This window comes from Oncorhynchus kisutch, linkage group LG10 (genome assembly GCF_002021735.2).
Source record: "Oncorhynchus kisutch isolate 150728-3 linkage group LG10, Okis_V2, whole genome shotgun sequence".
In the NCBI taxonomy this organism is placed as follows: domain Eukaryota; kingdom Metazoa; phylum Chordata; class Actinopteri; order Salmoniformes; family Salmonidae; genus Oncorhynchus; species Oncorhynchus kisutch.
In genome coordinates, this window is record NC_034183.2 from 50,081,617 (window position 1) to 50,105,835 (window position 24,219).

Below are 24,219 nucleotides of genomic sequence, written 5' to 3' on the forward strand. Positions count from 1 at the left end.
ACCATACCCTACCCTACCATTATGCCCTGAATCTATCCTACCACGCCCAGAAATCTGCTCCTTTTATTCTCTGTCCCCGACGCACTAAACGACCAGTTTTGATAGCCTTTAGCCGTGCCCTCATCCTACTCCTCCTCTGTTCCTCTGGTGATGTAGAGGTTAATCCAGACACTGTGTGTCACCAGGTGCTTTCATTTGTTGACTTCTGTAACCGTAAAAGCCTTGGTTTTATGCAGGTTAAATTCAGAAGCCTCCTCCCTAAGTTTGTTTTACTCATTGCTTTTTTTTCATCATCTATCTTCAGAGTTCGTTCTGTTAGGTGACCTAAACTGGGATATGCTTAACACCCCAGCAGTCCTAAAATCTAAGCTAGATGCCCCCAATCTCACACATATTAGGGCTAGACAATCTGGGCCCTCTCTATTCAAAATTATCTGACACCATTGTTGCAACCCCTATTACTAATCTGTTCAACCTCTCTTTCATATCGTCCGAGATTCCCAAAGATTGGAAAGCTGCCACAGTCATCCCCCTCTTCAAAGGGGGTGACACTCTAGACCCAAGCTGTTACAGACCTATATCCATCCTGCCCTGCCTTTCTAAAGTCTTCGAAAGCCAAGTTAACAAACAGATCACTGACCATTTCGAATCCCACCGTACCTTCTCCGCTGTGCAATCTGGTTTCCGAGCTGGTCACGGGTGCACCTCAGCCACGTTCAAGGTACTAAACAATATCATAACCGCCATCGATAAAGGACAGTACTGTGCAGCCGTCCATTGAACGGGCCAAGGCTTTCTACTCTGTCAATCACCTCACTCTTATCGGAAGACTCAATAGCCTTGACTTCTCAAATGACTGCCTCGCCTGGTTCACCAACTACTTCTCAGATAGAGTTCAGTGTGTCAAATCTGAGGGCCTGTTGTCCGGACCTCTGGCAGTCTCTATGGGGGTACCACAGGGTTCACTTCTTGGCAGACTCTTTTCTCTGTATATATCAACAATGTTGCTCTTGCTGCGGGTGATTCTTTGATCCACCTCTACGCAGACGACACCATTCCGTATACATCTGGCCCTTCTTTGGACACCGTGTTAACAAACCTCCAAATGAGCTTCAATGCCATTACAACACTCCTTCCGTGGCCTCCAACTGCTCATAAACGCTAGTTAAACTGAATGCATGCTTTTCCATCGATCGCTGCCCGCTCCCGCCTGCCCGACTAGCATCACTACTCTGGACGGTTCTGAATATGTGACTTAGAATATTGTGTTATTGACTGTACGCTTGTTTATTCCATGTGTAACTCTTGTGTTGTTTGTGTCGCACTGCTTTGCTTTATCTTGGCCAGGTCGCAGTTGTAAATGAGAACTTGTTCTCAACTGGCCTACCTGTTTAAATGAAGGTGAAAAAAAATAGAAATTCAACAAACCTGGTCTTCCACGTCAGTTAAAGCAAAATCCTGTATACCCTGCGGTTCTCCAGGAACAGGGTGGCCTTCCTCTGGCCTAGGTGTTGAATGTGCCCAGGGAGACAGCAACCTTCCCTTGGTCCAGGGCCAGCTCTGTCTCTCTTGACCTCTTATTCGGCCAGTCCAAGCAGATTATTGTTGGTTCAGATGGTGACGAAATCGAAATAAGCACAAAAATGAAAAATACAAAAGGCATGGCCAAACTAAAGACTAAAAAACAAACAAAAAGCCTCATGGCCAATGGTCCCTTTCATTTTTTGAGGGGCACCACACAAATTTTAAGTCTGCAGAGCTCAAACTTGGACGTTGTGAAAACTCTGTGCAACTTCTGGCATGTGTTAACTGTGAGCACTGAATTTTTTATTTATTTATTTTAGAAGAAGTAGTGAATTGGGCAAGGGTGCCAATACATCTGACCATGTCTGTACATTCATCGCAACCCGTGCTTCTGTTTTCGCCAACCTTCTACTCTTTTTTGATAGGGCAGGGGAACCTCTGCCACAGAGGGAATATTATTGTTATGCTGCAGTCACAGGTCATACGTTAACACACATTAACAGCCTGCTCTTGTATTTTCCTAGTTGTCTTGCTACAGCCCAACATCTCTCTCAGTGCTCCAAATGGAGGGATGTTCTGGGGACTTCAGGGGCCAGAGGTGACCAGGGGCCACAGCTTCTCCATCATCTGCTCCATTCAGCCACAGTATCCTGGAAGCCTCTTCTATCTGGACTTCTCTGGGTCCAACAGGACTGAATGGAGACATCCGTCAACGACTCTACCTCCTTTTACTTCCCTGTTGCAGAGTATACAGACGAGGGCAACTACAGTTGTTTATGAGGTTATTGTCTCCACCCTGTCATTCCATTCTACCGACAGAGTTGCTGACAGTCAGCATTCAAGGTAAAATACGTTTTAGTTTCATGGTTCTCAAGAGAAAAATAACAGATATTATCAGTCGTTTTCAGTCATGAAATATTTTTTAAAGACCAATGTTTTACATTGCAGAAGAATTTGATAGCTTTACGAATTCTGAAATGTAGATGTTGAGTACGGTGTTGTTTCTCTCCATAGCATCCATAGTCCCCATTATTGCCTCTGGCGCAATAGCTGGGCTATTGCTCCTGCTGCTGCTCATTCCCATTAATGTTTAGTCTTGGAGGAAGATAAGCAACAGAGAGCAGACTATTACGATAAACCCAAGAGAAAGTAAGTTCTAGCTCCTTTTATCAGAATTTGCAAGGTTTGTAAAATACCCAGGTTTTTAAGAACCTGGAAAATCTGGACGGATTCATCAAGAAATTTGAAATCCTCCAACTAGGATTTCTTGAAAACCTGGACATTTTGATTAGCGTCATTTTTCAACCCTCATTTTGTTATGATTTTGTACTGTTTATGATATCGATTCGCGCTTATATATACACTGATGTCATTTGTATGAATTAAACTGATAAATCCCTCAGCTGCCATTAACATGAACACACATGGGAACACCGTGGGTGCAGCGAGTGAGGAAAACGATGAAGAGGATGATGTCAACGCAGAAGCCTTTGTCAACAAGAGCAAAGACGAAGACTTGAAAAAAAAGGATGCCATGCAGGAATGTGTGTGAAAATAATGATTCAAAATAATGTCTGCAGTTATGAAAGGATAACCTGTGCCAAGATCCTGACTCGAAGTCCAGGCACGTAAATTCAAAAGTTTGTATTCATCCTTGGGAATGCTCCAGGAGCCACGAACAAGTGTGGAAACAACCAAGGTGAAGGACCAGGTGAGGAAGATGAGGACGTCTATGAAAATCCAGATACCTTCACACGGGATGGATGATGCCGAAGACATGTACGATGAAGACAATGACCCTTTTGACCTGGAGCAGCTCGCTTCATGTGAAGGCGGAGGGGAGAATATGACTATGAAGAAGATGACAACATATAGGCAAACTAAGAGTGAAGGCCTTGTAATAGGCATGTTGATGCAGAGATATCGGTAACAGGAGAGGCTTGAAAGGTTAGCTTTGTGAGTTGAATTATCAGGGCTTAAAAAAAATACGTTTTCATTAAAACGTTTCAGTTGGTCGATAAGAGTAAAGGCTTTGTTTCCATTTCAATATACATTTTTTGTGTGTCCGATTTCTAGTTGTATTCTTGCCAGGTAATTAAAATAGTTTTCTGACTTGACTAACACGTCTATTTACATGTTTTAATACATGTTATTGACTTGAGATTCTAAAGAGTGATTTTCTTGATGCATTGGCTGAACTCATTGAACATAATGTTCGTTTTTAAAATGTTCCACATAAAAATATGATAAAAATATTAATGCTTTAGACTAATTCTTCTATCATATTCTGTCTGCTGTCAAATAATAATCCAGGTAGAACGCTTTTGGGTTCCTTATAGAATCATCTGTGTAAAGGGTTCTATCTGGAACCAAAAAGGGTTCTTCAAAGGGTTCTCCTATGGGTTTTTTTTCTGGCAAAATGCAAACACATTTGTACTGTATGTATAAAATCAATAATTTGATTTCAGTGTACATTTTAGATTACTGTGTGTGTGGCTTTAAAGAACATGAAATCCAAGCTTAAAAGTTCTATTGTTGATGTGAGACTTCACAAGATGAACGGAAATAGTTTTGAATATACAGTGCCTTGCGAAAGTATTCGGCCCCCTTGAACTTTGCGACCTTTTGCCACATTTCAGGATTCAAACATAAAGATATAAAACTGTATTTTTTTGTGAAGAATCAACAACAAGTGGGACACAATCATGAAGTGGAACGACATTTATTGGATATTTCAAACTTTTTTAACAAATCAAAAACGGAAAAATTGGGCGTGCAAAATTATTCAGACCCTTTACTTTCAGTGCAGCAAACTCTCTCCAGAAGTTCAGTGAGGATCTCTGAATGATCCAATGTTGACCTAAATGACTAATGATGATAAATACAATCCACCTGTGTGTAATCAAGTCTCCGTATGAATGCACCTGCACTGTGATAGTCTCAGAGGTCCGTTAAAAGCGCAGAGAGCATCATGAAGAACAAGGAACACACCAGGCAGGTCTGAGATACTGTTGTGAAGAAGTTTAAAGCCGGATTTGGATACAAAAAGATTTCCCAAGCTTTAAACATCCCAAGGAGCACTGTGCAAGCGATTATATTGAAATGGAAGGAGTATCAGACCACTGCAAATCTACCAAGACCTGGCCGTCCCTCTAAACTTTCAGCTCATACAAGGAGAAGACTGATCAGAGATGCAGCCAAGAGGCCCATGATCACTCTGGATGAACTGCAGAGATCTACAGTTGAGGTGGGAGACTCTGTCCATAGGAAAACAATCAGTCGTATATTGCACAAATCTGGCCTTTATGGAAGAGTGGCAAGAAGAAAGCCATTTCTGAAAGATATCCATAAAAAGTGTCGTTTAAAGTTTGCCACAAGCCACCTGGGAGACACACCAAACATGTGGAAGAAGGTGCTCTGGTCAGATGAAACCAAAATTGAACTTTTTGGCAACAATGCAAAATGTTATGTTTGGCGTTAAAAGCAACACAGCTCATCACCCTGAACACCATCCCCACTGTCAAACATGGTGGTGGCAGCATCATGGTTTGGGCCTGCTTTTCTTCAGCAGGGACAGGGAAGATGGTTAAAATTGATGGGAAGATGGATGGAGCCAAATACAGGACCATTCTGGAAGAAGAACCTGATGGAGTCTGCAAAAGACCTGAGACTGGGATGGAGATTTGTCTTCCAACAAGACAATGATCCAAAACATAGAGCAAAATCTACAATGGAATTGTTCAAAAATAAACATATCCAGGTGTTAGAATGGCCAAGTCAAAGTCCAGACCTGAATCCAATCGAGAATCTGTGGAAAGAACTGAAAACTGCTGTTCACAAATGCTCTCCATCCAACCTCACTGAGCTCGAGCTGTTTTGCAAGGAGGATTGGGAAAAAATGTCAGTCTCTCGATGTGCAAAACTGATAGAGACATACCCCAAGTGACTTACAGCTGTAATGACAGCAAAAGGTGGCGCTACAAAGTATTAATTTAAGGGGGCTGAATAATTTTGCACGCCCAATTTTTCAGTTTTTGATTTGTTAAAAAAGTTTGAAATATCCAATAAATGTCGTTCCACTTCATGATTGTGTCCCACTTGTTGTTGATTCTTCACAAAAAAATACAGTTTTATATCTTTATGTTTGAAGCCTGAAATGTGGCAAAAGGTCCCAAAGTTCAAGGGGGCCGAATACTTTCGCAAGGCACTGTATGTGGAGATTTAAATACTGTACAACTATATAGTCAACATTTAGAAATAGATCTCTGGACGCAGGAGGCCAAAACCGACCCAGACCGACAACTTTCATTTTGAAGAAACCTATAAAGCAGAGGACGTGATTAATGCAGGTCTTATTATATCCACTAGGGAGAAATGTTGTCACATCATTCATTATGTCAAACACACTACACACTGTACACACTGTGCAATCTCTCTCCCCCTCCCTCTCTCTCTCTCTCTCTCTCTCTCTCACACACACACACACACACACAGGGGTCCTCCAAATTAGCAACCAAGTCCTCGGTGCAGTGGCCGACACGCAGCAGCGAACAAGCCTCCGAGCGAAACCCATTCTTGACTGGTGTTAACATTTATGAATTTATTGATGCTTTTCTTCTCCAGCCTGGCTGACATACACGGTCTGGAGCACAAGCGGCTTTACTAGGTTGAGAGAGAACAGCAGACAAGAAGAAAAGACGGCTGCCTAAAGACAAGGATCCCAACTGGAGCCACTATGGAGAGACAACCATATTGCTCTTCCATACTGTTTGCCAGGGACAGTTCGTCCTTGGCATTTTATCCACACCAGCCCCGACTACTGGTTTGGTGCCCAAACCCTATCAGCCACTGCCCTGACAAAATCACAAACCTACATCTTCACCAGGCTTGAGCCTTCTGTCTGATATTCAGCATCCACTCTGAGACATAACATTGGCAGTGCAGTACAGTGTTTCTCAACCATTTCTGTACCAGTGACTGGCGAGACATGATCCTCCTCTTTTTTAACATATTTAAAACAAATACAATATGTAAAAGCCCCACTGGAGATACAACTCACCACAATAACTGTGCCTCTGTACTGGCCGTTGTGTTTGCCTCCTTGTTATGCCGTCTGTCTGTCTCAGCATCTTGTCTGCTGTCCCTCTGTGGTTTTTCTTGTTCACTGTCTGCCTGTCTGCTTAAACCTTATACTGTACTTTATAGAAGTCAAGGTAATGATTTAGAGCTCTATTCAATCAGATCTGCTTTCGCCAACCTCCTCATAGCGGTTGTTTTGGCGGTGTTGGGGTGGTACTGTTTTAGAGCTGTCAAATCCACAAGCGTCTCCTGGTATTATACCTAAAGCGGACATTGCCATTGGCTGCACAGAGTCGCATTTAGAGAAATCCCATGTGTACAATTTCAAACACTGGAATCTGAGATGTAAATCTACACCTTGATTAAGCTGATACATTATTTTGCTGAATGATTTTGTATTTTTTTGTATATATTTTTTTGTATTTTTGTATATATTTTGTAATGTAGCCTACACTTTCTCGTTCTGAACTTCAAATGCGAGTAGGAGGGGTGTGGCTCTGTGACAATAATCAAGAGCAGCCGCTCCCCGATTTGACAGCTTCAGCATTTACACCTCCGACACAGACAAAACATCAGCTATGAGGCCATCGCCAGTTGACTTTATCTGATTGAATCTAGGCCTTAGGCTATATTGCAAATGAGTGCATATCATGTGTTGACCTGAATCAACACCTATCCTAAGTGTTAATTACTATTACAGGCCTCCAGACTACCATTTTCCACTGATGTCACTGGTGCAACTTACTTTTACAGTTGGTGGCACCAGCCCATGATTTGGTCGGACCCAAATCACAAGGAATTCCCTTATATAGTAACTCATAGACTACTGAGGTATTCATGAAATAAGTGGTTTCGTCTAACATGTCCAAGTAGGAATGCAAGTTTCAAGATATTTTGATGTGCAACATAACCCAGTGACTGCCATGATTTGTGAGTTCACAATTAGACTATAGTTGCTATATTTTACTGTCAAAATAGGTCTCCAGAATTTCCTGCTTTATTTTTGTTCAATAGAGATCAATTACATATGCACAGTGCATTCGGAAAGTATTCCGACCCCTTCACTTTTTCCACATTTTGTTAGGTAACAGCCTTATTCTAAAATGAATGAAATTATCATTTTTTTCTCATCAATCTACACACAGTACCCCATAATGACAAAGTGAAAACAGTCTTTTAGAATTTTGGGCAAATTTATTCAAAATAATTTTTAAATGGAAGAAGTGAGGTCAGGGAGGTGACCAAGAACCTTCCTACCAAGATGGTCACTCTGACAGAGTTCCAGAGAGGAACTCTCTGTGGTGATGGGAGAACCTTCCAGAAGGACAACAATCTTTGCAGCCCTCCACCAATCAGGCCTTTATGGTAGAGTGGCCAGACAGAAGCCACTCTTCAGTAAAAGGCACGACTGCCCGCTTGGAGTTTGCCAAAAGGCACCTAAATGACTCTCAGACCATGAGAAACAATATTCTCTGGTCTGATAAAACCAAGATGGAACTCTTTGGCCTGAAAGCCAAGAGTCACGTCTGGAGGAAATCTGGCGCCATCCCTACTGTGAAACATGGTGGCAGCATCATGCTGCAGCAATGTTTTTCAGCAGCAGGGAGACTAGTCAGGATCGAGGGTAAGATGAACGGAGCAAAGTACAGACAGATCCTTGATAAAAACCTGCTCCAGAGTGCTCAGGACCTCAGACTGGGGCGGATGTTCAACTTCCAACAGGACAAAGATCGCTGCCAAAGATGCTTCAACAAAGTACTGAGTAAAGGGTCTGAAATCTTAGTTAAATGTGATATTTCAGTTTTTTAAACCTGTTTTTGTTTTGTCGTTATGGGGTATTGTGTGTAGATTGATGAGGGAAAAAAGCATTTAGTCCGTTTTAGAATAAGGCTGTAAAGTAACAACATGTGGAAAAAGTCAAGTGTTCTCAGTCAACTTACCTGTTAATATAAGGTTTAATATAAAATAAGATTATATGCACTAACTACTAACATAGACATTCATTTGGGTTTCAACATCTGAAGACACGTTGCTTAATTGCTGTCTCTAAGTATAGTACCCACTGCTAGTAGCCATGTATTCATCCAAAATAAAATTAAATGTCTTAAAATAGACGTTGCAGTTGTAGGCTACTACCCATGACCTCCATATCTCAAATATCTTGGTTGTAAAATAGATGCTACTGAGATGAATATTGAGAGTTGAGAAATACATAATTATACCTACCGAAAACTGAGGCCCTCCTCTCTTCGACAAGGGGACGAATCTTGTTGAATGTTTAGAATTTTAAAAAATTCTCTCTCGAGCGCATGGGGTGAGAGGAGAGTGGCTCGCTCATTGCAGCAACAGGCCCCAGTGAGGGCACAGGCACATGGGGAGAGCGGACACTTACAGGAACCGTGACGATAATGCACTTTACTGTTTGACCAAATACCGGTTTTAGACACACAAAACATAGAACGTTTTGAGTGAGGTGACCATGTAGAATATGCTCTTCTGACGTTTACAGGCACCGTTTCTGGGGGTTTTCAGCCCATGATCTGTCTAACTGATGACAGAGTCGGAGCAGGTCTCTTTGCTGATGTAGAATTTGACTTTGAATGTAAATTTGCGTGACCTCAGCCAATGAGAAAACCCGGCCCGGCCCACCTTGGTCCACTGATCATCCAAAAGGTCATTATAGATTAGTATAACAGAGAAATTGCATAAATGTCTTTTAAAAATACATTTTCTAAGGCCCGTGGGCTGCCGGTCATGTCATCCTTTTCATTATTACATTTTTATATATAAAACATATTTCTGTGTGTGTCAATTTCGATTGGAAATCAATTGTTTGGTCCCCACAAGGATAGTAAAACAAATGTGTGTGTGTGTGTGTCTTCTCCTGAGTGTCATTTATTATACCTGAGTGGGTGTATGTGTGAGCCTGGCAACAGGTGTGTGGAACCTTTATGTGTGAGGGCACCTGTCAGCCAGCAGCACCCAGTAAAACTAGCTGCGCCTGGCTTAGAAGCTAACCAGGGCTGACAAGGGACAGGGGGCAAGGCATCAGGGCTGAAGACACACACACCAGGTGTGGAGACACCGTGCAGCTTTAATGAGCTTCCTTTATAAAACCATCACACTCCTCCTGCAGTCAGAGGTCTGACGAGGCATACTGAACACTGGCTAGACGCACACTAGTCAGGGAAAGTTGGGCAGAGATGGAAAATGTAAACTGCAGCCTGGTCTGGTGTCTACTGTATATAGACAGACATGTACACACAAAGCCTCAGCCAAAACATAACGAACTTCACTTCAGAAAATGTTCTCTTATTGCCTTGAACTTTCCTTTCCCAAGCATAAAAAAACGTAACATTATTGAGTACTGCATTCCATGCTGGCACTCTAGCACAATGAACTGTAGATTACAAGAGAGATTACTTGCGGGCGATCTAGCGTAATGGCAGAAAGAAATGGATTGCTTTTGAGGAGTGTCGTGAGGACAATCAGAGCGTTGTGAGGACAATCAGAGCATTGTGAGGACAATCAGAGCGTTGTGAGGACAATCAGAGCGTTGCGAGGACAATCGGAGCTTTGCGAGGACAATCAGAGCATTGCAAGGACAATCAGAGCATTGTGAGGACAATCAGAGCTTTGCGAGGACAATCAGAGCATTGTGAGGACAATCAGAGCATTGTGAGGACAATCAGAGCATTGTGAGGACAATCAGAGCGTTGTGAGGACAATCAGAGCGTTGCGAGGACAATCAGAGCGTTGCGAGGACAATCGGAGCTTTGCGAGGACAATCGGAGCGTTGTGAGGACAATCAAGGCATTGTGAGGACAATCAGAGCATTGTGAGGACAATCAGAGCGTTGTGAGGACAATCAGAGCGTTGTGAGGACAATCAGAGCGTTGCGAGGACAATCGGAGCGTTGCGAGGACAATCGGAGCTTTGCGAGGACAATCAGAGCATTGTGAGGACAATCAGAGCGTTGTGAGGACAATCAGAGCGTTGCGAGGACAATCAGAGCGTTGTGAGGACAATCAGAGCATTGTGAGGACAATCAGAGCGTTGTGAGGACAATCAGAGCGTTGCGAGGACAATCAGAGCGTTGTGAGGACAATCAGAGCGTTGCAATGACAATCAGAGCGCTGTGAGGACAATCGAAGCTTTGCGAGGACAATCGGAGCGTTGTGAGGACAATCGGAGCGTTGTGAGGACAATCGGAGCTTTGCGAGGACAATCAGAGCATTGCGAGGACAATCAGAGCATTGTGAGGACAATCGGAGCGTTGTGAGGACAATCAGAGCTTTGCGAGGACAATCAGAGCATTGTGAGGACAATCAGAGCATTGTGAGGACAATCAGAGCATTGTGAGGACAATCAGAGCGTTGTGAGGACAATCAGAGCGTTGCGAGGACAATCAGAGCGTTGCGAGGACAATCGGAGCTTTGCGAGGACAATCGGAGCGTTGTGAGGACAATCAGAGCGTTGTGAGGACAATCAGAGCGTTGTGAGGACAATCGGAGCGTTGCGAGGACAATCGGAGCGTTGCGAGGACAATCGGAGCTTTGCGAGGACAATCGGAGCGTTGTGAGGACAATCGGAGCGTTGTGAGGACAATCGGAGCGTTGCGACAGTGTGTTCTTGAGGGGTGAGAGACAGAGCATCGGTGTCCTCTCAAAGCAAACTTCCATCCTGACGACCTCTGTGACACTCGTTAGTCTTTAGCTCCCTTACGGCTCCCCATTGCAGCTGCAAACCCTGTCTGTGTGTCAAAACGTTACTAGCCAGCACATCCTTGCACTAGAGAAGAGGAATTAAGGTCTCTCTCCCAGGCCTCTTCCTCCAACGAGCTTTGTAAGGAATTGAGGAAACAAGGCTTGAGGAAGCAAGTAAGAATTTGACAGCTCTCTCCATTCCCCTCTCCCGTGCTCCATTTTCCTCAACACACTCCTCTCTCTCGCCCTCTTTCCCTTCCTCCCCCCTCTCGCTCTCTCTCTCTCTCTCCTTCCCTGCCTTTCACACCCTCTCTTCTGAGGTTATTTTCAACCCCTTTAAATATATGATTGTCTTGCTACTCGGTACATGTGCACTCCTTCTTATGTAATTATATTGTCCTTAACCTTCCTTTAGTCACGCTTCTATCTCTTTTATCAGTAAGTATGCAGAGCTGCATTCAATAGTTTTTTATCCTCATCCTTCTTTTTTTCTGTTTAATGAGACAGGTGAAAGTGAGTCTTCTCTCTCTCTCTCTCTCTCTCTCTCTCTCTTCTCCACTACACTTAATGGATATCCTCCATAAACACATTTTCAAGGAGATTCCTCCTTCTATTTCAGCCATATCAGATATCAAGCAGGGTGCTCTTTCCTAGAGATGATAGCCTTTGAGAACATAGTCTCATAGCTTACAATTTGACTCTTTAGGCCTATTTTACAATGGCTGACAGACAGTGTAGCTGAAGGTCGACTTATTCTCATTATTTTTGTCAGTCTGGGCCTCAAATTACTGTTAAGTAAGAATAGTAGAACACACAAGGTGCAATTTCAAAACTTTGTTGTACATCATCGGTTATCCTCTAGTTATACTGTGTGTCACTCACTGACAGTCACTCAATTAGCCCATGCCAGTTAACATGTATAAGATTGGTAAATTAGTCTAGTTAGTCTAGCCAGCTATCTCAACTTGTAGTAATCATGGCCGAATTACCGACCCGGCACGCAGGGCACGAGCCCAGGAGCCCTGGTCTCCAGGGAGCCCCCATTGATTTTGCTAGTCACTCTCACTCAGATTTCATATTAACATTGCATAAGTTGCGCCAAAATATGTAGAATTGCAGGAAAAAACATTTATTTGTTTACTTTGTGCTAATAAAATACTTTTCCCGCTAACAGATCCCTCTGTATTACATTATAATATAATTTGTAATCCCCGGTTTTAGCAGATATCTGTAGACTTCGGGTCATTATGCTTACTGCCAGTTAGCATTGGCTGCAAAACTCCCTTTAACTTCTTTCATACTGGACACAGACGTAAAAATGGTATCCACAAGTTCATCTGACTCTGGAGAAGTAGATAAAGGGCCTCCCTCTTCTTTTTTTCAATTTTCGCCTAAAAGGACATACCCAAATCTAACTGCCTGTAGCTCAGGCCCTGAAGCAAGGATATGCATATTCTTGGTACCATTTGAAAGGAAACACTTTGAAGTTTGTGGAAATGTGAATTGAATGTAGGAGAATATAACACAATAGATCTGGTAGAAGAAAATCTTCCACCACCATCTTTGAAATGCAACAGAAAGGTCCCACATCTAGCCATCACTCTGGTTGTAATTCCGATGGTGTCCAGAAGATGGCACCAGTGTATGTGCAAAGGTTCAGACGGATAACTTAAAGTATGAGAAAACTACATTACATTTAGTGTGAAGTCATCCAGGTACATTTGGGCAAATCATGAACGAGACATTTGCATTCACATTATATTTTTCTGCAAGTATATTGTCAAATCTGTATACTTGGACTTTGATTTAGCTTTTCCAGTATTAGTAGTCATATTATGAGTTCAACATTTGCAAAACACCCCGTTTTCATAACTTCATAACTCTCCATATTCTTATAATTTTTGTCCAAAAGGAAAATGTTGGCAGCAACAGATTTCCCAGCTCTTTGGCTATCTAGCTTTGTTTGACCTCGATTGGTGCTTATTTGACAAAGTTACAGTCAATCAAGTGAAGACCGCCCGCGTCATCGGCGTGCCTTGAAGACGTCACTCTCTGACCAAATTTGGTGTCCTATAGGATATACTACACTCCTAATAAATTTTATTTTACCTTTATTTAACTAGGCAAGTCAGTTAAGAACAATTTCTTATTTTCAATGACGACCTAGGAACAGTGGGTTAACTGCCTGTTCAGGGGCAGAACAACAGATTCGTACCTTGTCAGCTTGGGGGTTTGAACTTGCAACCTTCCGGTTACTAGTCCAACGCTCTAACCACTAGGCTACCCTACCGCCCCAAGTGAAGTCTGGTTACTTTCTAGGATCTCTGAGGAATAAATTCAAACGTGATTTGACTGGTTGAAACAACGTTTAGGGTTAGATTTTCACAGATTCCTTTCTTTGCAAATTGAATGAGTGCATACAAAATCGATCGTGCATGCTATATGGACCATTTTAGGATATGATTTTATCTAACAAAACGACACTTTGTGTTACCTCTGGGACCCTTTGGATGATAAATCAGAGCAAGATTTCAGAATGTAAGTACACATTTCACCTTCAGCGGTGAATGTATTAAACCTATCGCGGTGAAAAAAGTGTTTTTTGTTGTTAGGAGCTCTCCTCAAATAATAGCATGGCATTTTTTCGCAGTAATATCTACTGTAAATTGGACAGTGCAGTTATATTAACAAGAATTTAAGCTTTCAGCTGATATGAAACACTTACAGTTGAAGTCGGAAGTTTACATACACCTCAGCCAAATACATTTAAACTCAGTTTTTCACAATTCCTGACATTTAATCCTAGTAAAATGTTTGTTTTTGGCCAGTTAGGATCACCACTTTATTGTCAGAATAATAGTAGAGAGAATGTTTTAATTCAGCTTTTATTTCTTTCATCACATTCCCAGTGGGTCAGAGGTTTACATACACTCAATTAGTATTTGGTAGCATTGCCTTTAAATTGTTTAACTCGGGTCAAACGTTTCGGGTAGCCTTCCACAAGCTTCCCACAATAAGTTGGGTGAATTTTGACCCATTCCTCCTGACAGAGCTGGTGTAACTGAGTCAGGTGTGTAGGCCTCCTTGGTCGCACACGCTTTTTCAGTTCTGCCCACAAATGTTCTATAGGATTGAGGTCAGGGCTTTGTGATGGCCACTGTAATACCTTGACTTTGTCATCCTTAAGACATTTTGCCCAACTTTGGAAGTATGCTTGGGGTCATTGTCCATTTGGAAGACACATTTGCGACCAAGCTTTAACTGAAGTCTTGAGATGTTGCTTCAATATATCCACATAATTTTCCTACATCATGATGCCATCTATTTTGTGAAGTGCACCAGTCCCTCCTGCAGCAAAGCACCCCCACAACATGATGCTGCAACCCCAGTGCTTCATGATTGGGATGGTGTTCTTTGGCTTGCAAAACTCCCCCTTTTTCCTCCAAACATAACGATGGTAATAATTATTGGCAAACAGTTCCATTTTTGTTTCATCAGACCATCAGACCAGACATTTATCCAAAAAGTATGATCTTTGTCCCCATGTGCAGTTGCAAACCATAGTCTGGCTTTTTGTATGGCCGTTTTGGAGCAGTGGCTTCTTCCTTGCTGAGCGGCCTTTCAGGTTATGTCGATATAGGACTCGTTTTTACTGTGGATATAAATACTTTTGTATCCGTTTCCTCCAGCATCTGCACAAAGTCCTTTGCTGTTGTTCTGTCATTGATTTGATTTGCACTTTTCTCACCAAAGTACGTTAATTTCTAGGAGACAGAACGCGTCTCCTTCCTGAGCGGTATGACGGCTGCGTGGTCCCATGGTGTTTATACTTGCGTGCTGTTGTTTGTACAGATGAACGTGGTACCTTCCTGTGTTTGGAAATTGCTCCCAAGGATGAACCAGACTTGTGGAGGTCTACAACTTTTTTATGCGGTCTTGGCTGATTTATTTTGATTTTCTCATGATGTCAAGAAAAGAGGCACTGAGTTTGAAGGTAGGCCTTGAAATACATCCACAGGTACACATCCAATTGACTTATATTATGTCAATTAGCCTAAGCTTCTAAAGCCATGACATAATTTTCTGGAATTTTCCAAGCTGTTTAAAGGCACAGTCAACATAGTGTATGTAAACTTCTGACCCACTGGAATTGTGATACGGTGAATTCCTCATTTTTTGAAAAATTACTTGTGTTATGCACGAAGTAGATGTACTAACCAACTTGCCAAAACTATAGTTTTTAATAAGAAATTTGTGGAGTGGTTGAAAAATGTGTTTTAATGACTCCAACCTAAGTGGATGTAAACTTCCGACTTCAACCATATAAGTACCGACATTTGTTGTTTCTCTAAAATCTGTGATCGTGACACACAGCGCTGCATGATTTACAATTGCCCCGCCTATCCCCATTAATGTATAGCGGCTAATTATTTAGCTAATAGACTATGTGTTTGTAGATCGACTGAGGTGAATGAAGCTACAGGAACCATTGTGATAATGGCTGGTGTCATTTTTGCTTGTTTTTGCTGTTCTCCAAATATAATCTTAGAGTTATTTAAATTATATAGAATGAGGGGATAATGTCACCTCGTCAGCATAGCATCACGACTGTCCCCCTCCATTACTATTAGCAAGCCTGTGAAATGTCATTCACCTATTAACTTCAGCCTATGAGCATGGCACACTAAAGCAATTCCACCACAATTGTTGGACAACCTCTTGGCTCACTCGTGCAATAATCACTTTCCATTCTTCCAACCAATGGGAAAACATCTAGGGGAGTATTTATGTCAACTCAACCCTTGTGTCTCTCACTTGTTTTTTTGCAGCAGCAGTCTTCCAACGACCTTCCACCCCCACCAACGGAAGGCCCCGTCAACTGAACTCCGTTCTCCCAGCGGTGGTTTCGATGCCAGCAGCCCAGCATTGGGCAACCTGTCATCAGCATCTTGTCACATTTGCTCCTGCTACGCCCTCTGGTGTTCATCCGGTGTCTTCTTGACCTGCAGTTCCTCCCCCTGTACACTCTCTCTCTCCCTCTCTGTGTGGTTGGAGACAGATGTGCTGAAGTCAGAGCAGATCCCTACCAGCTGCAACTCGTTCCATAATCAAGACCTCTACAAATACTCAGTCCTGACAACTCCACTCTGCCAAATTGTAATCTCTGCTCAGTCAGTTCATGATTCTAGCCATTTACGATTACGCAAGATCTTGTTACTCTGCTGTGCCTGCTTCCCTGCCTGACACTGTTTATTTTCTCATTGCAGTCTCTGGCTCCTTTTCCACATTACACCACCCAAGTACCTTGCTCTGGATTTTACTCACCACCACTACCTTGGATTCCCCTCAGGACCTGTTTACCCTGTTCTACTCAGCCAACTCCAACCTCAGTCTGGTTTTTCTGCAACTCATCCAAGCTGCCCTGGATCTGCACTCCATATTTCTCTGTGTAACAATAAATATGTTGGTTCATTCATCCCTGTTTCCTCATCTTGGTTTGCTCTTGGGTTCCCTTGTGTCGCTCCGCTTAACACACAAGAAGCATTCCTTGGAGATGAGGCCTACCCCAAACTATTCATTACAATTGCATTTAGTCTCTGTTGTCATTCAGTTAATCCTGTAGTTCAAGTGAACTAGAGTTAGTGTCAAGAGTCAGAAGCACTCATTGCATATAGACGTAGGCCTACACTCATAGAAAAATGGGTTCAGAAATGGTTTTTCGGCTGTCGATATGGGAGAACCATTTTTGATTCCAGGTAGAACTATTTTGTGTTCCATGTAGAACTATGGGACAACCGAATAACCCTTTTAGGTTCTAGATATCCCCGTTTTTCTACTTGGAAGCACTCAGAGATGGTCTATAATTTGGATAGTCAGCATTTTGTAGATTATTGTTATCTCTGAGATTGTATCTCTAACAATCCCTCATTAGAAAGTACGAATTAGTCATTAGTAGCCTACTTCCCATGTGACCATAGGCTATTGTATTGCTCGGATAATTGTTCAGAAAACGTAATTCTGCGCAGGTCATTTCAGCATTCACAGCCTTTACACACGTCCCTTGAAGGCTGCGCATGACATTAATCATGGAAAGGTTTCCAGCCTCTCAGAAGTCACGATGTGGGTTGACGCGCACAGCAGAGCGCACAGCGCAGCAGTAACCATCTACTGTAGCAGGTGGTGTATGTGTGGTGAGGAGATTTTATGCTTCAACGCTCCTGTGCCTGCGTATGACGGCTTGATATTACAATTTTAAGACAAGAATAGGTTACGTTTTGGTAACGGATCCTCTTGTCCCTCTTTATATTTACAGTCGTGTTTATTTCAACTAGATCGCGGGGAGCGGAGAGGCAACAACTGTCGTTATTGAAAGCTGGTAAGCAGGCTCCAGTCCATGGGGTTGTGACGCGGATTCTCCGGCTGCGCTGAATTGCAAGCGGGTACTGTAAACGCATTTGAGATATGGACGCTGTTCTGTGAAACATGCTGACAAATGTTCTTCTCCCAGACAACAAAAGCTGAAGTGGTAAGAAAGCTCTTATGTTTGCCAGCCTTGCATTTGCATCTGATTATAGAATTAATACATATGTCCTTTATATTGTTGGGTACCTTTTCATTTTCATTGTCATGTTGGAATATTGAGGTGTATTTTCCAAAAGCATATCTCAGGGGGATATGATATGCTTTTGTAAACTACACCTCAATATTCCATCATTAATAAGTTATGTAGGTTATCCCTAAAACACCTCCAATTTCGGTCAGTGGCCCAATGAATTCATAATAGCCTACTGTATGTGCCAAAGGTTAATTCCTTGCAGAGGATTGTTGACGTCCTGCACTTTGCAGAATGCATCAATTTATGTATTAAGTTCCCACATTTTGAATGTTTGAATGTATTAGAACTGTGTCTGCAAGAGGTTTTTTGTGTGATGCCTGGCAGTCCGGCTGAAAGGAACTGTATATAAGAAACGATTCAGAGAAACTAATTCACATGCAAAACAAATGTTTAGAGTTACTTTAGCCAAAGTTGCTAAACATCATGTACTAGGAACAATCTGAATACAGGTTTTTCCCCAGTATTCCTGCAATAACACTTCTATCCTGTGTCCACTGTGGAAAAGGGTTTTCTGTCTGTGTAAACTCTGCTCGCAGTGGCAAGCCTCGAGACAGTTTCTTCTATTGCATGAACGCTCCGTCGCACAAAGGTTAAAACCGTGTGAACGTCAAACCAATGACTAGAGAATATCCATCGCTGCACTGAGGAGGAGGAGGAGGGAGGAATCAGGATAGGATAACAGCATGAGGCCTTCCTTCGCGTGATAATTGCAAGTTCCCCCATATCACTTACTGGGAGGATAGTCTAATCTAATGCATTCAAATGTTCTTCTTGTAGTCAGACAGCGAGTGCACACTGTACACCAGGCCCTGTGGTATTTTTAATATACATTAACAGTTTATACAGTGATACATCAGCTTTTCTTATTGCAGGACACAATAAGTAACTGAGAGAGTTTATATCGAATACTATCTTGGCCTATATAGTGCTAAGTCGTTAGGAAAAAAACTGATGTAACTGAGCAAATTAACTACTGAGCCTACTCTCGCTCACACACTGCTGCACACTGTAGTACACACACTATAGTACAGTCACACAGTATATCAATCCATTCCACTTAGATCATGGGGTTCTGTATTGTTTGGAATTAGTGGTTGTCAAGTTAAATGATGCTATGTTTAGCCTCTCGTCATTTTCTTTATTAGGTTGTACCCCTCTCCTCCTCACGCATTCAGCAGAACCCCAATAAACCAGACTTTGACATGCTGTGACATGTACCACTAATGCGGTTGTTATATGGTCCACTCAGGCCTCCCAGACACTCGGCCATCCCTCACCCTGGCTCTGAGGAGACTGTGTGCGAGACGCAGTCCTTCTTATTGAGCCGTGCTGCCTTTCGTAATGTGACTTTAAGAGCCACTCTTAGATTATGTCATTTGTAAACCAGCCTAAGTGGAGCCCGTCTGGTCGGATAGAGCTAATTTCCCAGAAGCTGAACGAACGGCCAGATAGAGTACAGTTTCAGTACATTATGCCTGTATGCAACAGGCAGATCTGATGGGATGGGAGCCATGTTGGAAGTAAATATACCAGTTACTGTTTTATTTATTTGAAGTTCTCATTATATATAATTTTTTTTACATTTTTGTACACTGGTGAATACTTTAGGAAGAATATGTTTACAGTTTTTATGTGCAAGATTTACAATTATGAAGAGCATGAATCCATAAAACCAACCTAGCCTAAGACCAAAAAAGCTCTCCTAAGGTTCTTAGACCTTTTAGGCCAGGGTTTTCTTACCTGGTATCTTAATATCCAACATGGCTCCCATCCCATCACATCTACCTGTTGCATACAGGCATCATGTACTGTAACTGTACTCAACAGGCTGTGATTATTTGAATTGGCTGTGTAGAAAGTGCTAGGGCAAAAACCAAAACGTTCCCTTCAGGGTGTCCGAGTTTGTGAAACCCTGCTCTAGACTACAGTTGTGTTGGGGTGAAACGGCTGAGCGTCCCGTCCAACTCATAACACTTTCTCTGGGGTTTTGTGTCAGTGGGGAAACATATTCTATGCGGTTTAGAGAGGATTGGTAAAACGATACTGGACTGTGGCATTTACTGCGCCTCAGCCTGCCTCAGACAGCGCTGCCCAAGAGTCTGTTACCTGAGTCGGGTCTCAGTGAAAAGTGGGTTTCCAGAACCGATGGGCCCGGAAACATTACATTGATTGACCCAAAATGTACTTACACTAAATGACCCAAAGATGACCTACTTACCGCTGCAGACATAGGCTACATCCAAACAGACTCAGCCCTAGATTCAATTAGTTCCAGCATTAGGGCTCTATTACAGCGTGATTGAAATTGAAATGTTAGCAGAGACTGCATTCCCGATAGGTGTGCATATGTCGGCTCAAACGGAAATGCCCATCACTTTTCTACCACACAATCTGGAACGCTTCAACGATACAGATTGAATAGAACCCTTAACCCGCAACAACCGCCGACTGCATAGCAGTTTTATTGCTTTTGTTTAGGCGACTTCGGAGGTGTAACTGTGTTCGGAAGCAGTCAAATCGGTGAGCGGCTGCTCTTGTCGTCATTGTTTGGGGCGGCAGGGTAGCCTAGTGGTTAGAGCGTTGGACTAGTAACCGGAAGGTTTCAAGTTCAAACCCCCGAACTGACAAGGTACAAATCTGTCGTTCTGCCCCTGAACAGGCAGTTAACCCACTGTTCCTAGGCCGTCATTGAGAATAAGAATTTGTTCTTAACTGACTAGCCTAGTTAAATAAAGGTAAAATAAAATTTAAATTTAAATTGTCACGAAAACACACCTGTCCTTAAATCCCACCTGTGTTAGAAAGTTCAGAACGAGAAAGTGTAGGCTCTATAGAACAGACACTCAAGTTTAAAATCATTAAATGAAATGAGGGTTGATTATCAGCCAAATCGAGTTGTAGATTACAACACACAGTGTTGAAACTTGTAGAAATTCTGCATGGGATTTCTACTAATGCAACTTGGTGCAGCCAATGGCAATGTCCATTGGCTGCACCAAGTCGCTTGCTGACTCGACAGCTCCAGATGTAGTTCCACGTCTGACATCGCAGAAAACAATAATGCTGCTATGCAGTTGTCGGTTATCGCAGGTTAAGACAAATCTGATTTAATCTAGCCCATAGCCTACATCCTACAAACCGGGTTAGGTTAGGTACTGTAGGTTCCTAGAGACCCTAAGACTGAGTTTCAGAGATATTCACTCTGAATCCATTAGAGGCTGACAGTACTTTGCATGCTAAAATAACCATGACCGTATATATATTTTGAGCGTCTGTCTCCCTAGTTACACTGGATCAGAGCAGGATTATGGTAATGCAAAGTCACTCCACGGCAATGTTGAAGTGGGACGAGAGAGGAAAAAACATGCCAATCAACGAGAGTTCCATCACTGCACTGGCAGGAAGCACATTATCTGTCATCTGTACGCACGGATGACGCCGTCGCTGATTTCTATCCCACTCCTCCTCTACACTACAGCTGTGTTTTGTCATTTTCTGTTCGTCATGTCACAAGTGCCAATTCATTACAATTAGCCCAGTCAGGATCAAAGTGGGTTTAAAAATAACACCTGGCACTTGTATGGAAATTTGGATTACTCACACCGAGATGGTTCTGTGTTGCTTCTGCCACACTGATATTATTTGCAATCACTTGTTGTCCCCGTTCCTTTTCTTCATTATTTTCGCTCTGACATTTTTCCTCATTGTCTCTCAGGCCGGCTGGTTGGTGAAGCTGTGACCTATGCAGGGTTGTCTTGGCTGATGGTCCAGGGGCTGTGTCCTTCCAGGAGGGTATGCCTGTATCCCACCATGCCGCTGCTGGCAGAGTGGCTGCTGTGCCACTCCTTGGTGGCATGCCTGTTGCTGCACAGCCTGGCGCTCGGGGCCACCACCACGGGCCTCCACGGGGCAAACACCGGCTGCTCCGAGAGCTGCTACTGCTCCGAGATGGCCGACGGCGGGAGGGTGGTGCGCTGCAGCAACATGCACCTTGCGGAGGTGCCGCATGACCTGCCCAATGACACTCGCCGACTTTACCTGGACGGTAACCTCCTTACCACCATCCCCGCCGACGCCTTTGCAGGGCTTCCTTTACTCAACGAGCTGGACCTCTCCCACAATGAGCTAACTCAGATGGAGCCGGGGGCCTTCCGGGGTCTGGTCCCCTCTCTCAGGAGCCTGGACCTGTCCTCTAACAGACTGACCACACTGGAGCCCGAGGTCCTGGGTGGCCTGAGGGCCCAGGCCAACCTCACCCACAACCCCTGGCACTGTGACTGCCGCCTCCAGGTGTCTATGCCCCGGCTGGACCTGGAACCGGCCTCACTGGCTGGCGTGGTGTGCCACACTTCGGAGCCCAAGGACGTTGGCATAGATACAGGGGTGCCCTTCATCATGGTGGCGGCCGACCTGGACCTGTGCGCAGGGCTCAAGAGGACCACGGACGTGGCCATGCTGGTGACCATGTTCGGCTGGTTCGCCATGGTCATCTCCTACCTGGTGTATTATGTCAGGCACAACCAGGAGGATGCACGGAGACACCTGGAGTACCTCAAGTCCCTTCCCAGCAAACTGGACAGGCCAGAGGAGTCCTCTAAACTCAGCACAGTGGTGTGAGTAAATTACCAGACCTGGGTCAAAATGCATTTTGTCAGGTACTTTCAAATTCTGGAGAAGTGCTTGATTTAGCTTGATTGCTGTGCAAGGGGGTAGAGTTTGCACTTTTGGGACGATTCTTAGGTAGTAGGTAAGCTAAATCAAGCGCACCTGTAGTATTTGACATATATTTACCTAGGTCAGGTAGAGACACAGGAAATAACAGCCAAACACCTCAAAGGGATCATAAAAGGAAATGCACAAACTTGGAAATAGACCGGGATACTACTGTACTGTACAGGGTTTCACCAGTAATCCATTGGAAATAGACCGGGATACTACTGTACTGTACAGGGTTTCACCAGTAATCCATTGGAAACGCAATACCTCAAGGTAACATTTCATTCAGACAAATTCACACTCTTTGATGAATCGTCATGAAATGAAGACTCTTATTTTTCCCCCACATAGCTGTTTGTTATACGAATGAAGGAATTATTTGACACGTTTGTGAATATTCTAAATGTATTTGCAAATCAGTCTGTGTCTTTATGTAAGTATTTGAAAATCATTGAATTCCAACGAGGTATTGAAAGGTTGTCAAATGCATAACTATTTCACAATGGACTGCCGAGGGCACCGTTTCGTTATTAATCAGGAATGCACGATGTCATCAAATGTCCCCATATTAATGATAATACTGTGCTTGGCAGTGTAACAGAGACTGCATTATTCGACCAGCATCTGCACTCATTGAATGTTGGATCTTTATTTTCTGGATGAGAAGCCCCATGTAATCATCAAACATTTTACCAGAAACAATAAAATCCTGAAATGCTCCTTCCTTTTTTATTTTGGCCACAATAGCATATTTTTTCCCCAGTTGTATTGCATGTAATATTTCATTTCTCACAAAGTCCGCCTGAACATGTCACCTTTTCATTCATTTTAAGTGAACAATGTGTTCATTATATTGAATTATGATATTTGACAGACCGTAGTGCACGATGGCAAAACTAGTTTAGAAATATGAATCAGTGGGTCCAACAAGTCATTGTAAAAAAAGAAAGAAAAAAAACAACATTTAAAAGAGTTCACTGTCTGAAGTCTTCTTTCAATTTCCTCCAAGCCTCATGAATTCCTTTGATCTCACTAACGGGTATGTCTTTTAGAACTATGAATCTTCTTTAGGGACAGACTGCACTGAATATGACTTCTGTCTCACATACACACACACACACACGACAGCCACAATGCACACGGTAAAACTCCACACACTCAGGCTGAAATAAAAATGATATAGATTTGATCCTTGCTCACCGTTTGGAAACTGGGCCTGCCGATGGGATCCCCCCTGGCCTCCCACATCATGACGTAGGATGGGAATCAATACAGAATGATGTTTCTCCTGTCCTACTGGAACTATTAAAACCCTGCCCCTTGACCGTGGTACAGTATCTAGCCACAGTCTGTCCGCTTTCTGTCTATCTTGAGTGCTCATTTGTGGAGGATGGGAAAATGGGGGTAGCCTCTCTCTCTCTCCTCTCTCTCTCCCTTGCATTTATCTGTCATTGTGGAAATTGCAGCTGAGCTCTAATGGCCATGGTGACATACACACCACCAATCTGATACTGAACCCTGAGGGTCAATCATGCACACGCACATGCACACACAAATAAATATAGTTGACATAATTAT

The 24,219-nt window shown here is 43.1% G+C and overlaps 1 protein-coding gene and 1 long non-coding RNA gene across 4 annotated transcripts; both read left to right on the plus strand.

Moving 5' to 3' along the window:
- The first annotated feature begins 1,961 nt into the window (after positions 1-1,961).
- On the plus strand, positions 1,962-3,641 carry LOC116375847 (uncharacterized). Its single transcript, XR_004211260.1, has 3 exons — positions 1,962-2,367; positions 2,539-2,673; positions 2,928-3,641. It is a non-coding gene; the product is annotated as an uncharacterized LOC116375847 (long non-coding RNA).
- A 13,734-nt stretch (positions 3,642-17,375) lies between these two features.
- Positions 17,376-22,877, plus strand: LOC109898311 (leucine-rich repeat-containing protein 3B-like). 3 transcript variants are annotated; one of them, XM_020493246.2, is made up of 3 exons: positions 17,376-17,500; positions 17,623-17,835; positions 21,641-22,877. In XM_020493246.2, exon 3 carries the CDS (start codon positions 21,688-21,690, stop codon positions 22,540-22,542), a length of 855 nt encoding a protein of 284 aa, XP_020348835.1. In that variant the 5' UTR covers positions 17,376-17,500; positions 17,623-17,835; positions 21,641-21,687; the 3' UTR covers positions 22,543-22,877. The 3 variants fall into 3 exon arrangements, with proteins under 3 accessions (XP_020348835.1, XP_031689742.1, XP_031689741.1); XM_031833882.1 differs by having other exon boundaries at positions 17,385-17,500; positions 17,642-17,835; XM_031833881.1 differs by having other exon boundaries at positions 17,385-17,835.
- The last annotated feature ends 1,342 nt before the right edge of the window (positions 22,878-24,219 follow it).

What these genes read in the sequence shown, in the direction of transcription:
- LOC109898311 (XM_020493246.2), top strand. Translation starts at nt 21,688, where the DNA reads ATGGTCCAGGGGCTGTGTCCTTCCAGGAGGGTATGCCTGTATCCCACC.